This window comes from Pipistrellus kuhlii, unplaced genomic scaffold, assembly GCF_014108245.1.
Source record: "Pipistrellus kuhlii isolate mPipKuh1 unplaced genomic scaffold, mPipKuh1.p scaffold_m20_p_39, whole genome shotgun sequence".
Taxonomy (NCBI): domain Eukaryota; kingdom Metazoa; phylum Chordata; class Mammalia; order Chiroptera; family Vespertilionidae; genus Pipistrellus; species Pipistrellus kuhlii.
Window position 1 is genome coordinate 4,428,447 of NW_023425539.1, and position 14,537 is coordinate 4,442,983.

At 53.5% G+C, this 14,537-nt stretch overlaps 1 protein-coding gene across 1 annotated transcript in view; it reads left to right on the forward strand.

The window, feature by feature from the left end:
- The first annotated feature begins 969 nt into the window (after positions 1-969).
- NOS2 (nitric oxide synthase 2) overlaps positions 970-14,537 on the forward strand; it is a 32,100-nt gene continuing 18,532 nt past the window's right edge. The window contains exons 1-10 of the mRNA XM_036408503.2: positions 970-1,104; positions 3,941-4,019; positions 4,821-4,943; positions 6,301-6,449; positions 10,125-10,287; positions 11,352-11,443; positions 11,939-12,080; positions 12,170-12,309; positions 13,880-14,054; positions 14,147-14,248. Of these exons, the coding sequence (XP_036264396.1) occupies positions 998-1,104; positions 3,941-4,019; positions 4,821-4,943; positions 6,301-6,449; positions 10,125-10,287; positions 11,352-11,443; positions 11,939-12,080; positions 12,170-12,309; positions 13,880-14,054; positions 14,147-14,248 (1,272 nt within the window). The 5' untranslated portion in view covers positions 970-997. The remainder of the gene's footprint in view (positions 1,105-3,940; positions 4,020-4,820; positions 4,944-6,300; positions 6,450-10,124; positions 10,288-11,351; positions 11,444-11,938; positions 12,081-12,169; positions 12,310-13,879; positions 14,055-14,146; positions 14,249-14,537) is intronic.

Here is a 14,537-nt window from a genome sequence, read left to right on the forward strand (position 1 = left end):
CACCCCCCACCGGGGATATGCCCGCAACCAAGGTACATGCCCTTAACCGGAATTGAACCCGGGACCATTCAGTCCCCAAGCCAATGCTCTATCCATTGAGCCAAACCAGTCCCGGCCGAGAACCTATTTTATGTGACCTGGAACACAGCTGAGCTGGGTTGCAGCTGGCTCAGAGTAAATGGGTACCTTCTTTCATTTGGCTGCATTCTGGGTTGGGGTTCCTTGCACTGGAATATGTCCAGGAGGGCTCTGAGTACTCTGCGGTCGGGGGCTGCTGCTCTGTCCTGGACCCTGGGGGTTATCCTGCTTCCTGCGCAGCAAAATCTAGAGGCCCTGTGCCTTCCAGATCGCAAGGCCCCGGAGCTGGCAAAGGACCCCCTCAGAGCTCCTGGTGCAACTGCCCGCCCCCCAGGTCTCCCACTAAAAGTGACTTCCAATCCTGCTCTTTTTTGGGCTTCCTCCCTGGAATCACACTGAACGTGCAGAAAAGAAATAGCACCTCCCAGGGCAGCCCTGCGAGGGGAGAGAGCTTGGGCGCTTGGGCGCTGGCCCTGGGGCTGCTTGGCGGCCTGGGGCAAGATCATTAACCTCTGAGTCCCGCCCCTCCCCAATAAAGCGGGGATGGCAAGGTAGATTTACCTTCTTGAGTGGACTCAGTAAGGGGTAGATGACCTAACAGGATACGGTTTGCTTTGTAAACTGTAACTCACTACAGTGCAAGCTCTGCGGTCCTTGCCCAGGGGGCTCAGCCCAGAGAAAGTCCAGCGGCATCCAAAAGGCAGACTGCCCTGCGGACGGACGCTTGTTGCGGACATGCGGGTCCCGCGAGGACACTCTGGCCCTGGAGCTACACACAGGGCTGGAGCCTGTGCCCAGTCCCAGGACTTTCCTGTTTGCCCCTCCCCGGGGCGGGGCTGCGGGGCTGCTGGCGGGCGGTATAAAGCGGCCGGCGTGGCGCGGAGAGGGGCACCCATCCCACTGCGCCCCAGCGGGTACCATGCGCGAGGGCCTGGGAGCGGCGTGCGAGGCGGCCCGGCCCCGGCTCTGCGGGCTCCTCCGCAAGATCCTGCGGCCACAGCCGGCCTGCGGCTCCCGCCGAGCCAGGTACTGCCCCCGGCCGGTTCGCCCCGGATGGGAGGCGGGCGGCTCCGCGCGGGCACCGGGCTCCAACGGGCTCCAACCCGACGTGGCACCGACCCTCTTTGAGCGTCGGTTTCCCCGTGAAAATAGGAGGGCTGGGAGACTCGTTCCTGCAGGACTCCGACCTCTGTTGGGACGGCTAAGAGGTTGCGATTCAGGAGCCACAGAACCCAGGGGAGCCCCGCGGGCGCCCGCGAGCCGCGTGGAGAAGGGCTGGCGTGGGAACTGTGGGTGTCTCGGCACTGGGGAGCTCGCTGCATCTTTCAGCACCGGGGCTGTTGCACCCGCTAGGACAGATCTAAGAGAGCGAGAAGGTTCTTGCTTTACAAATAAGGTCCGTTTTCCAGAGCTGCTCCCTGACCGTCTCCCCTGGTGTTTGGGTACGGAGGACTGGGAACTGCAGGAGAGACAGGACCAGGTCAGCCCCCTCTCCCCCCGAAACCAGCCTGCAGCTCTGGTCCTGGGCCTGAGCCAGCACCACGCTGGCAGAGGGCAGGTCCTTCAGGGTCCCCTGTTCCCACGAAGGAGCGAGCAGGACCAAGCACAGCTGTGGTTACCCAGCTTGCACACGGAGTGTCCGAGTGGACAGTGCAATCATTTGTCAGTCAGCATCCAGAACCTTCATATGCTTGTCTGGCTTCTGGCCACCCATCTCCCAACAGCTAGCCAAGGGAATCTGCTAACCTAGGGAGAAAGGCGGCTGTGCATAGCTTTGTTTATTCATTTTCAAGTTTAAAAATTGTCCCCATTTATGAAAGGGATTTGTGGTCACGGTAAAAAGTTGGAAAATGCAGAGAAGGCTAAAGAAAAGTTTTAAATGCCCATGCCTCTCATCACTTAATGCTAGTCGCTGTTAACACTGACTGGTGTTTTTCTATGCTTTTACTAGTACACACACACACACACACACACACACACCATGTTCACAGTTTGGGGCGTTGTTTATACTAGGGAAGAAACTGGGCACAACCTAACTACTACTTTTGTCAGTAATAAAAGCGATGCGTGCCCATTTATCACATTCCAACATGACAGATACGTGTAAAGTGGAAATTGAGAGGCCTTTGTAATACTCTCTGACCCCCTGCCCCTTTGATGGGTGTGCACACCCGGAAAATAGTGCAAAAAACATGGAACACAACCAGCTTTCCTACTGAAGTGCCCCTGCCGTGTGACCCACCCCGGGAGGAGAGGTGTGTGGGGTGTGACGCTTGGAGGGGTCTCATGAGGATGCAGCCAGGGGAGTCGCACGTCCTCTGTCCCTGCAGCATTTGCCAGGAGGGCGAACCTGAAATCCCAAACCAGAGCCAATGGTTTCTCAGTGATTTCAGACTATCGAGTTTTCTCCAAAGGACAGGCTAAATTCTTTTTAAAAAAAATATATTTTATTGATTTTTTTACAGAGAGGAAGAGAGAGGGATAGAGAGTTAGAAACATCGATGAGAGAGAAACATTGATCAGCTGCCTCTTGCACACTCCCTACTGGGAATGTGCCTGCAACCAAGGTACATGCCCTTGACCGGAATGAAACCTGGGACCCTTCAGTCCTCAAGCCGAAGCTCTATCCACTGAGCCAAGCCGGTTTTGGCTAAATTCTTTTTTTTTTAAATTAAAAAAATAATATCTTTATTGATTAGAGAGGAAGGTAGAGGGAGAGAGAGATAGAAACATCAGTGATGAGCAAGAAACATTGATTGGCTGCCTCCTGCACACCCCACACTGGGAACTGAGCCTGCAGCCCAGGCAGGTGCTCTGACTGGGAATCGAACCATGACTTCCTGGCTCAGAGGGTAATGCTCAACCACACTGGCTGGGCCAGGCTAAGTTCTTTAAATCTATTGTGTTATAATAATGTAACCAATATGTCTTATTTTCAAGAGTCCTTATCTCCCAGAAATGCGTACTGAGATATTTAAGGACCACAGGGCATCTCAGACTTGCTTGGACGGATTGTGGGGGCTGAAAGAGTGGTGCTGCAGCAGGGCTGGCCGTGGGCTGATAATTGTTGATGGGGTTGAATCTGGGTGAAGGGCCCATGGGGTTTATTATTCCATTATCTCTATTGTGTATGTTTAACACTTTTCATAATAAAAATGTAGAATATATAAACAAATGGAGACGAATCGAATGCTTTAAATAAAAATGCTCAAGTCCTCCAAAATGAGTGGGTGGTGGTCAGTGTTTCTGGGCTGGGAAAAACTGTTATCTGCCCACCCGTGATTGTACTCGGCTTAAAAAAAAAGTACTTTTATTGATTTCAGAGAGGAAGGGAGAGGGAGAGAGAGAGAGAAACATCAATGGTGAGAATCATTGGTCTGCTGCCTCCTGTGGGCCCCAACTGAGGATCGAGTCCGCCACCCTGCATGTGTCCTGGCCCAGAATAGGACTGTGACCTCCTGGTGTATAGGTTGATGCTCAACCACGCTGGCCAGGCTATACTCCGCTTTTGAGAGAAGCATCTTCCTGAAGCTTCTGTGGGTTGTCCTGGCCCCAGCTTTGGTTCAGCTCCCTTGGTGGTGTTTTGGCTTTGTAGAGAGAAAGCAAGAGGAGAAGGGGAGTGGGGGGGAGATGGTGATGGTGGGGTGATTGGATCTGACTGACTGCTTCCCCTGACTCATACACACTTCCTCCTTGGCTGGAGACCATAAGCAATCCATTCCCACACTCTGGACCTCGGTCCCATCACCCATCAAATGACAGGCTGGCAGAAGGGACGCTAAGAGTGCCGGGAGCAGAGACCTGTGTTCCTCATAAATAACAGATAGATACTCCATCTAATCACAGTTGTTTCCTTTCACAGTTCAGTGACACAGGATGACCCCAAGTGTCACAGCCTCAGCAAGCACCAGAACGAGGCCCCCCAGCCCTTCACGGCAAAGGTCAGTGAGTCACAGGGTGTGGGAAGCCCCTTCCTCTCTCGCCCAGGCAGGTGCAGGCTGAGCAGCCTGGAGGAAGCTGGGGCCTGAGCAGTGAGTGGCGACCTAGGGGGCACAGGTGGGGATGAGGAAAGGCTTTGGGAAGCATGATGATCCGTGGGGATCTGGAGTGGTGGCCCCCAAGGCGCACTGGCACCTGGAGGGCTTGGCATGGGTGAGAGGAGACTGTTCATGGAGACAGAAGAGGCACTCCAAAATTGCCCAGACTCAACAACTAAGGCTTTTGGTCCCAGCCCCAGCCTCTGTCCCACTGGTTCTCTCTTCCCTAAGTGCTTTGGACCTCAGCGTTCCAGGGAGATGGGCAGAGAATGGGGAAGGGGAGGGAGGAGGGAGCTGGGAGAGAAGATGGTTTTCATTTTCTTAATTGCCTCTGTGGAAGGCAGTGGTAGGTTATTCCTCATCCTGGTGTCTGTCCTCCGCGGTATTGACTGTGACAGTAGTCTCCTTCGCATCTAACCTTAGTCCCCACTGATGCAATTCTTCTGAGGGAGCGTTTGGCAGGGTCTTGGGTGAGGAGAGAAGCCTGGCCTGTGGCCCAGGCACCTGGAACTCTGAGCAGGCACTGGTCCAGGTGGCCGGGCTGCCAGGAAGGGAGGAGGGACATGGATTGACACCCTGGCCTGTGTACCCACCCTACCTCTCCACCCCACCCAAAGCCAATGCAGGGCCCAGGGGCCAGGGAGAGACCTGTGGGATCCTGGAGTTAGAGGCATTTGGAAATCCCCATTTTCTTCTCCCTTTTAGAAGTCTCCAGAATCCCTGGTTAAGCTGGATGCACCCCCATCGGCCTGCCCACGACATGTGAGGGTCAAAAACTGGGGCAGTGGGATGATTCTCCAAGACACACTTCACCACAAGGCCAAAGGGGTGAGAAGTCTGGGGCTTCAGGGGGAACTACCTTTGTCCCAAGTCAGTGAAGCCATCAGGGCCCTTAGAGGATCAGACAGATGTCCCCCTGGGCAAAGCAAGCAGTCTTCCACCTGGGTAAAGGGTGCCGGGAGCAGAGACCTGTGTTCCTCATAAATAACAGTAGGAAGTAAATGAGGCCAACTCCCGGTAAACCCTCATGGATAATGGATAATCCAGAGGTGATATTAACGGTTACAGGAGCAAATTAATTCTTTTCTAGAGAAACATAGATTTTAGCATAATATCAGGGAGAACTTTGTTACAGATCTGCCCAAAATTAACCGAACTACATCAAGAGGTAGTGAGTTTCCTGTCACTAGAAGGAGTCAAGAGCTATCTATATGTATAAAAGCCTAAGGGACTGTTCGACCGGTAGCTATGATGTGCACTGACCACCAGGGAGCAGACGTTCAATGCACAGGTATGGAAACATGGAATAGACTGATGAATCTCAGAGGGAGGGCAAGAAGAGATTAACCAAAGATCTTATATGCATATTAGAGGCCCGGTGCACGGATTTGTGCACTGGTGGGGTCCCTTGGCCTGGCCTGCTGGGATTGGGCCGAAACCAGCTCTCTGACATTCCCTGAGAGGTCCCAGATTGTGAGAAGGCATAGGCTAGGCCCCACTGGTGCACAAATCTGTACACTGGGCCTATAGTTTAGGGATATTAGAGAGGGGGTCAAGCACCTAATAAGTAGTTGTACTAAGTGTCCTTTAAGGTCCTTTGATTTTCTATATTTGCCATTCTCAATTTAGAAGGCATTCTATCTAATGCATCTAAGTGGGAAAGAATTGAAAATTTCAAGACTGTGAAAGCAGAATGATTTCCCACACTTTACAGAAATTATCACAGTTAACATTTGGGTGTACTTCCTTCCAGTACTTTTTCTATGCCACCTTCTGACTTTGGGATTTGCACCATCTCATTTCAGTTCATTTTGGCTGAACACTAGTAGTGTGTTCTCAGGAGCCACATCAGACTCTTTAACTGAGAAGGTAGTTGAGATGTCCCCATGGATAGAGCTGTTGACTTTGCCCTGGGTCTGGGGCAGGCTTGGAATAGAACCAAGAAGCTGAATCTGGGTGAGGGGGAGCAACCTCAGGTCACACCCAGTGGGGTCCAGCCAGTAGAGGAAAAGAAATCTAGGTGGGGAGAAAGCCTGGTGGACACCAAGGAGGAAGTGCCAAAGGGGTGGAGAGGGATGGTGTGGTCCTGGAGCAGCCAGAGTGGAAGGACATGGCCCAGAGAGCTAGCCCTGGAGAGGATGGCCATCAAAACTGCCCACCTCACCACCCACCTCTCTTCTGGCAGGATTTGGCTTGCAAATCCAAGTGTTGCTTGGGATCCATCATGAACTCCAAAAATTTGACTAGAGGACCCAGAGACAAGCCTACCTCCCCAGACGAACTTCTACCTCAAGCCATCGAATTTGTCAACCAGTATTACAGCTCCTTCAAAGAGTAAGGCTCACTTCCTGCAGGGCCCGCTGCCTCCCCCTTCCTGGGAGCTCTCCTGTCTCCAGCCATTTGTTTCCCTCTGACTCCAGGCCCCTTTCCTGCCCAGATCCTCAGTGGATCCAGGGCTAACGCACAGTCTCCCAAGGGAAAAAGACCCAGAGTGGGCTTTCATCATCGTAAGACAAAGAGGCAGAGCAATTGTGGTTAAATGTGTGGGTCAGGAGTGTAACTGTTTGAGCTAGAACCCTGACTCCCCCAGTAGCTAGTCCTGCATCCTTGGGAAATCTGTTTACCCTCTCTGTGCCTCAACTTCCTCATCTGTAACAGTCAGGAGTGGCGATAGAATCTTGCTCATAAGATTGTTGGGAGTATTTCAAACCCTGCCCTGAGTCAAAGTCACCTTGATTGTGACTGGATATACACATTTTCATTATTAAATGTTTGCAATAGGTAGGACCTTGGAGACCACCTAACCAAGTCCTTCTACAGGTATGAACAAGGAAGCATAGTGACACACCCGGGCCACCCAGTAGATAGAATGCAAACCACCCAACTTGGAGAAGGCTTGCCATGCTCTTTGCACTGAACTTGGTGGGGTTCTACACTTCTGGGTTTCATAAAATATGTGACTTTTCACTGAGGCCCCTTTGAAACTTTGAAATAAGGATTGTGAGACAGAATGGCCAAGAGCATGGATCGGCTGGCTTATGGCGGGGAGGGGAGTGTGGCTCTTATAGTGCAGCCCCAGGTGGCACTCTGCTGCATGCAGTGAGCCACAGAAGTGCGCCTGGGACCCCCATGACGGAAAGAGTGGTTCTGGTGAGACCACATGCCCTCTCCTATGGCCAGACAATGTCTGAGCCGGGGGGGACCACTTCCTTTTTTTCCCAGAACTAATAGGCATCATAGCATTTTCAGTGCCTCAGAAATGTGACCTCCCAGGGCCAGGGATCCTCAACCCTGGCTGCGCAGTAGAGTCGCCTGAGGATATTGCAAAATGCGGATGTCGGGGTCCCTTGTGCCACGAGGGTCAGGGCCCCGGAAGTGGGGAGGCAGCAGGCATCCAAGTTCTTTCAAAGCTCTCCAGGTGATGCTCACACACAGCTGGACTGAGGGCCCTATTCACGCAGGCGAGTGAGGGCTGTGTCTTGTGAAACTGGAGGGTGCCGGCTGAGTGGGAGGCTCAGGCTCCTTGGGCTGAGTGGTCAGTGAGGCCGTTGACTAATGAACCTTTCAGGGGGCGGGAACTTCCCCCAAGGGCTTCCTTGGGCCAGTGTATCGATGCTAACACTTTTTTTTCTTCTTTTTTAAATGGTTTCCTTTCTTTCTTTCTTTCTTTTTTTAAAATATATTTTACTGATTTTTTTACGGAGAGGAAGAGAGAGGGATAGTTAGAAACACCCATGAGAGAGAATCATCGATCAGCTGCCTCTTGCACACCCCCTACTGGGGATGTGCCCGCAACCAAGGTACATGCCCTTGACCAGAGCTGAACCTGTTCAGTCTGCAGGCCGACACTCTATCCACTGAGCCAAACCAGTTTCGGCGATGCTGACACTTTCTGAGCCCTAACTATGTTCTGGGCCCTGCGTAGGTGCCTTGTGAGTAACGCTCACCACGCCACAATGAGATTGGCACCATTATTATCCTCCCCACGTTTCAGACAGGGAAACTGAGGCTGTGGAGGAGAAGAACCTACTTAAAGTCACTCATCCTGAAGCCCCTGAGCTAGGGTTTGGTGCGAGAGCCCCTGTTTCACCCCAATGTCCCATGCTGGTCCTGGGGGGTCCTGCTGGCGTCTGGAAGGCAGCTGGGTGGATGTTAGCTGGGGGAGGCCCCTGGGCTGCTCTGCTTCTCACAGAGGGAAGAGCTGTTTCTCACAGGCACAAGTCCATACCTGGGACCCCCATGAGGTCCTGGGAGCTGTGGAGGACAAATGGCAGTCCATCTCCACAATTTCACGAGCAGCCACAGGCAGCCTTTCATGAAGGAAGGAATGTATAGATAGAAATCATAACTTGCTCAATATTCTGTTCAAATCCAGTTAACTGATGCCAAGAGCTACTTTCTTTTTTCTTTTTTCAGAACTAATAGGCATCATTGCATTTTCAGTGCCTCCGAAATGTGACTGTATGAAAGCAGTGGCAAAATGTAAAACTGTAAAGAAGTGTGGTAAAAATGTAAAAAGGGATTCTTTCTTATGTGGTCACAGGGTAACAAGTATGCGTGAGGCATCTGTGTCCTGGTCACGGCTGCTGCTTCCATGCTTGGGTGCAGCGCAGGCGGGGTTGCTAGGAGCTTTGTTTACGGGGAAAGGGCTTCCTCCCCCTTCACCCAGCAGAGGCGGATCCTTGAAGATAAACGGTGTCAAGTGTTTTGTCTTTGAGCTTTTTCTTTAATCAAGCAAGAGTCATCCGGACACTCTTCGTCCACAGAAAGGCCATTTTGTTCTGAGTTGTCCGCTCTCCTTAATCAGGAGTTCATTCCTTAAATAGTTCTGTTTGTTGCCATTTCAAACATCTTTTGGTGCTGATTGGAAATCCCAAGGTTGTGGTGTGCCACGTGTGCGTGTGTGTGTGTGTGTGTGTGTGTGTGTGTGTGTGTGTGTTTCAGAGCCTTTCTGCCTGCATGCTTCCCTGTGGGGTATTTTTGAAGCCTGGGAGGAGTGGGGAGCGGAGGGGAGGGAAGAAGAGGGGAGGGGAGGGGAGGGGAGGGGAAGGGCAGGGCCAGTGTAGGACCCTCACCTGGGATTGCTGGCTGAGAGGGGCAGAGGTTGAGAAACCCCGGGCTGTGGAGAGCCTGGGCTGTTGGACCCTGCTGTGGAGGGCTCCTCCCTGAGCAGCCCCTGGGGCCCTGCAGGCAGCGTTCTGAGAGCCAGTTCCTGTCAGAGCCGGGGAGCGTGGGAAGGCCCTCAGCATCTCTGGGCTTGCACTCCCTCTAGGGTAGGAGGTGGAAGGTGAAGAGCCTGGGCGTGGCATCAGGGAAACCTGAGTCTGAGTCCTGACTTTGCTCTTTATCACACTTCCGTTCCATGGGGGTACTTAGCCTCCTAGAACCTGGATACATTTGACTATAACGTGGACACAGAAATGTCTCCCTCACAGGCCCAAGGAGACCCCCGACTGTGAGGGACTTCACCAGGGCCTGGCTCCTTGCAGGTACTCAGTGCACAGGAGATGCTGGGGAGCGATCTCTTCACCATGGGAAGGGGGTCTGCTGCTCCCCAGCTGAGCAGCAGGACGGGTCTGTGGTGTGATGGATGCTCCTCTGGGTCTTGCGTGTGTCTGAGGGGGCTTACACGCACTCCTTGCTCATGCTCGCTAGCGGAGACGTACACGATTAGAGAAAATCATGTACCTAGAAACCACAAGGGTGCTGATGGGACCGGGACCAGCGACGTAGCTTGCAGGGCCCAGTGTAAAATTGAAAACACGGGTTCCCTGTTCAAAAGTGATTCCAAATTTGAATACAGGGACAGCAGAACGGGAAACCAGGTACGGGCCCTTCTAAGCTCAGGGCCCAGGTCACTCACCCACGAAGCTGACCTGGAGGGGATGGTCTCCAGGAGATATCTTGACCTCCTGGTGTCCTGATTCAGTTCCTGCTTCTGTGGACTGAATTACTGCCCGTGTAAGGCTATCTCCTTGTTGATCTTCCTGATGTCTTCCTGTCCCCCAGGGCAAAAATAGAGGAACATCTGGCCAGGGTGGAAGCTGTAACAAAGGAGATAGAAACAACAGGAACCTACCAGCTGACGGGAGATGAGCTCATCTACGCCACCAAGCAGGCCTGGCGCAACGCCCCGCGCTGCATCGGGAGGATCCAGTGGTCCAACCTACAGGTGCACTTCCTGAGAGCCTAGCGGGAGAGGAAGCGGTGGACAGACGGGCGCTGGGCAGAGGCCCCCCGAACAGCCAATCAGAGCACTGCCCAGGGCTCCCAAACTGAGCCCAGGGCCTCAGCTTCTCTCTGCACACCCCTGGCCCTGAGAGGGGCCCCTGTGGGAAGTCTGGAGTCCGATTTCAGCCCCAGGGTTTCCAGCTGATCTTCTCTGTCTGAGGCTAAAGTTGGGAGACTAGTGGCCAACATCAAACCAAGTGACCTTGTTATTATTATGGTGGAAGCCCTGGTGCTGCAAGAGAGGTCGTCCGCCCGGACTGTTCGATCCTTGGCCCCTAGAAAACAGTTTCTTTATCTTAGCCTCCTAGGGCATCTTTACACCGAGGGGGTCTTGTTTTGCTGGAGAATACCGCAATCCCCAGGACAGAGAAGCCGGTGAGCGATGCCAGTGAAAGCAACTCCGCCTGTAACAAATGTGCTGGAGGCCTGGTGTCCCATGTGCTCACCTTGTAAAGAAACTAGGCTGGGCTGTGGGAATCCTGACTCATGGTGCTTGTCATTGAGTTTTCTTGGGACTTGGTTTTTTTTTTGTTGTTTGTTTTTTTGTTTGTTTGTTTTTAAATATATTTTATTGATTTTTTACAGAGAGGAAGAGAGAGGGACAGAGAGTTAGAAATATCGATGAGAGAGAATCATCGATCAGCTGCCTCTTGCACACCCCGCAACCAAGGTACATGTCCTTGACCGGAATCGAACCTGGGACCTTCAGTCCGCAGGCTGGCGCTCTATCCACTGAGCCAAACCGGTTTCGGCGGGACTTGGGTTTTGATAGGATCTTCCAAGTAGCGGTGCTTGGGCTCCCCTGGGAGAGCAGGAGAAAGGCTGGACAGGGCGTCCCGAGGTGGGAGGTGTCAATGCAGAGATAAGAAAGCACTTCTCTGCCTGGTGTTTGGCCCCGGGGGTCTGGGGCACACCCTCGGATCCCTCGTGATTTAGCTTCTGATCATCCCTGAGACCGGAGTTCTCACGGATGTTGGTGGGCGTGGCCTGGGGGGCTGTGTGCAGGTCTTCGATGCCCGGAGCTGCTCCACTGCCCGGGAAATGTTCGAGCACATCTGCAGGCACCTGCGCTACGCCACCAACAACGGCAACATCAGGTGGGAGCCCCTTTCCCGAGGCGATGGCTGGGGTCCACCCCCCTCCAGGCGCAGCCAGATGATACAGATGGGGTTAGGGGTGGCGTCTCTGGCTCCAGGAAAAACCAGCGAGAAAGAGCAGAGACTCGGGCTTCTTTAGGGAGCCCTAGTCAAGAGCAGAGCCTCCGTGAGCTTAGCCCCCCATCTATGGCCTGTATCCTTGGTTTCCTTCAGACTTGGAACCATTTGGAGGGGACAGGGGGCGGGGGGATCCTTTAAGATGGAAGAGGGAAGGTATTTCAGGAAGTGGGGCAGGTTACACAGAGGCCAGGGGGAGCTGGGCATGTTGGGGAGCTGCAGGAGTTGGGTTCAGCAGGCTCAGGTGCAGAGGGCTGGGGAGTGGGGGGGAAAGGGGAGGAGAAAGACAGGACGGGGCAGGGGACCAGAGGGGGATGGCTGGGAGCCCCCACCAGAGCTAGGTGGTAAACAGCACTGTCCTTCCTTGTCTTGGGGAAGGTCGGCCATCACGGTGTTCCCCCAGCGGAGCGATGGGAAGCACGACTTCCGGGTCTGGAACGCCCAGCTCATCCGCTACGCTGGCTACCAGATGCCTGATGGCACCATCAGAGGGGACCCTGCCTGCGTGGAGTTCACCCAGGTGCCAGACCCAGCCTTGGAGGGGGTCGGTGGAGCCCAGAGGGGGGCAAGGCGCCTGGGTCTGCACTCACTGGCCTGCCTCATCCCCAGCTGTGCATCGACCTGGGCTGGAAACCCAAGTACGGCCGCTTCGACGTGGTGCCTCTGGTCCTGCAGGCCGGGGGCCGCGACCCCGAGCTCTTCGAAATCCCGCCTGACCTTGTGCTCGAGGTGCCCATGGAGCATCCCAAGTAAGCAGGCTCAGGGTGCCGGGTGTGAGTGGGCAGGTATGTCCCCCGCCTTTCCTGAGAGAGACTTCAATCCTCAGGCCCCTCTTCTCATCTCCTCCAAAGCTCAGTCAGCAGCACGTGCCCGAAAGGGCTTGCTTTCAAGCCTCCCCTGCCCCCCTTGTCACCCATATGCAGCAACTCTGCACTTGTGCCTGGGGCTTCTGACTTAGGAGGGCCTGTTGATGAGGAGGGGGAAGCGCAGTGGGACAGGTGGGGCCCCAGGAGCTTGGGAAGCAGTGACCTTGGGAGAGGAACGCTTGGAGGGCTCTGAGATTCTCACTCTGAGCAGCCCAGGCCCCCCTCTTTGGCCTTCCTGCCAGTTCTCTTAGCAGTGCCTTGCCTGGCTGTGATGAAAGCATAGGTTACAGTGACTTCAAAAGCTCGTCTGGTTCAGCCCTTGCTCCAGACAGCTCTCACAATCACAGAAACACCTCCTTCTGTTGAGACTCACTGCGTCATCGCAATCATTGGGCTGGGCTCTCTTTCTGTGTGTGCGCCTAGAATATCCTGAACTCAGCCTGCCTCAGGGCCTTTGCACTTACTGTTCCCCCTGCCCTTGTCTTGGAGTTCATTTCTTCTTCTCAGTGCGGTCTTCCTGCATGTTACCTCCTCCCAGAAGCCCCTCCCGATCTAGAGCAGCGCCCTCACCCTCTGTTGAACACATCACCTGGTTTTTATTTTCCCGCTTATTTGTTTGTTTACCTGTTTATAGTCTAGACTGGAGTCTACAGACTAAATTCCTTGAGAATAGGGATCCTTGTTGTTGTTGTTTAATCCTTACCAGAGGATATTTTTCCTTTTTTTTTTTTTTTTTTTGAGGAAGAGAGAGAAAGAGAGAGAGAAATATAGATGTGAAAGAGGCACATAGATCGGTTGTCTCCTGCATGTGCCCTGACCGGGTTTGTGCCCTTGATTGGGAACCAAGTCCACGACCCTTTGGTGCATGGGGTGACTCTCTAACCACTGAGCACACCAGCCAGGGCAGGGTCTTGCCTTTCTTGTTCAGAAATATATCCTCAACACCTAGCAGGGTGCCTAGCACACAGCAGGTGTTCAATTATAAATATTTCTGGGATAAAAGAATACGCAAGTGAATGATACTATTATCTTCACAGTGATCTCATGAGTTTGATGCTATTATTGGTGAGGATAGTGAGGCTCAGAGAGGCTAAATAACATCCCAAGTTCACACACCTGGTCAGCAGTAAGGCAGAACCTGAAACTAGGCTTTCTGACACTGGAGTCCTGAACCACTATGTATTGTTGGGTTCTCAGCACCTGGCACAGGGCCTGTCACATACTTGATGCTTACTATATGACTGGGTGAATTAATGAATGAGTGAATGAATGCATAATCAATGGAAGACACCTCTTGCATCCATTCACCCCTCCAGGGGGGGATGAACTTAGAGATCATCCCTTGGAAAAGAGCTTTCTTGGTTGACTCTGAAGCATTTTTTTTGTGAGGTGAGGGGGTGAGGGTGGGAAGAAGCGAAGGCCCCAATACCCATTGGCTGTGTGTCCCTGCCAGGTACGAGTGGTTCCGGGAGCTGGGGCTGAAGTGGTACGCCCTGCCCGCCGTGTCCAACATGCTGCTCGAGGTGGGCGGCCTGGAGTTCCCAGGGTGCCCTTTCAACGGCTGGTACATGGGCACAGAGATCGGGGTTCGGGACTTCTGTGACGTTCAGCGCTACAACATCCTGGAGGTAAGGAGGACCGTCCAGCTGGGCCGGCGGGAGGGGTGGGCCTGTGGTTTGGTCCCAAGGACTGATGCACCGCTGCCTCTCTGCCTCCGCAGGAAGTGGGCAGAAGGATGGGCCTGGAGACGCATAAGCTGGCTTCGCTCTGGAAGGACCAGGCTGTCGTTGAGATCAACGTTGCTGTGCTCCACAGTTTCCAGGTCTGACTGGTGTTCTGTGGGTCTTTCTGGTTAGAAGATCAGCTGGCCCAGCCTCGCGTGCCATGCTTGACTTCCTCTTACAGCGCGGTTCATTTATTTATGCACCAAACAAGTACGGGACACCCAGCTTCTGCCACACACGGTGCTAGGTGCTGGGGATACAGACAAATAAGCCCTCTCCCTAGCTCGAGTCTCCTAGTACAGCTCGCATGCTTCCAGCAACAGGCATCTACTTTTCTCCCAAGACTGGACAACCCTGCGTTTAAGCACTGAACCATGTCCTCCCTCG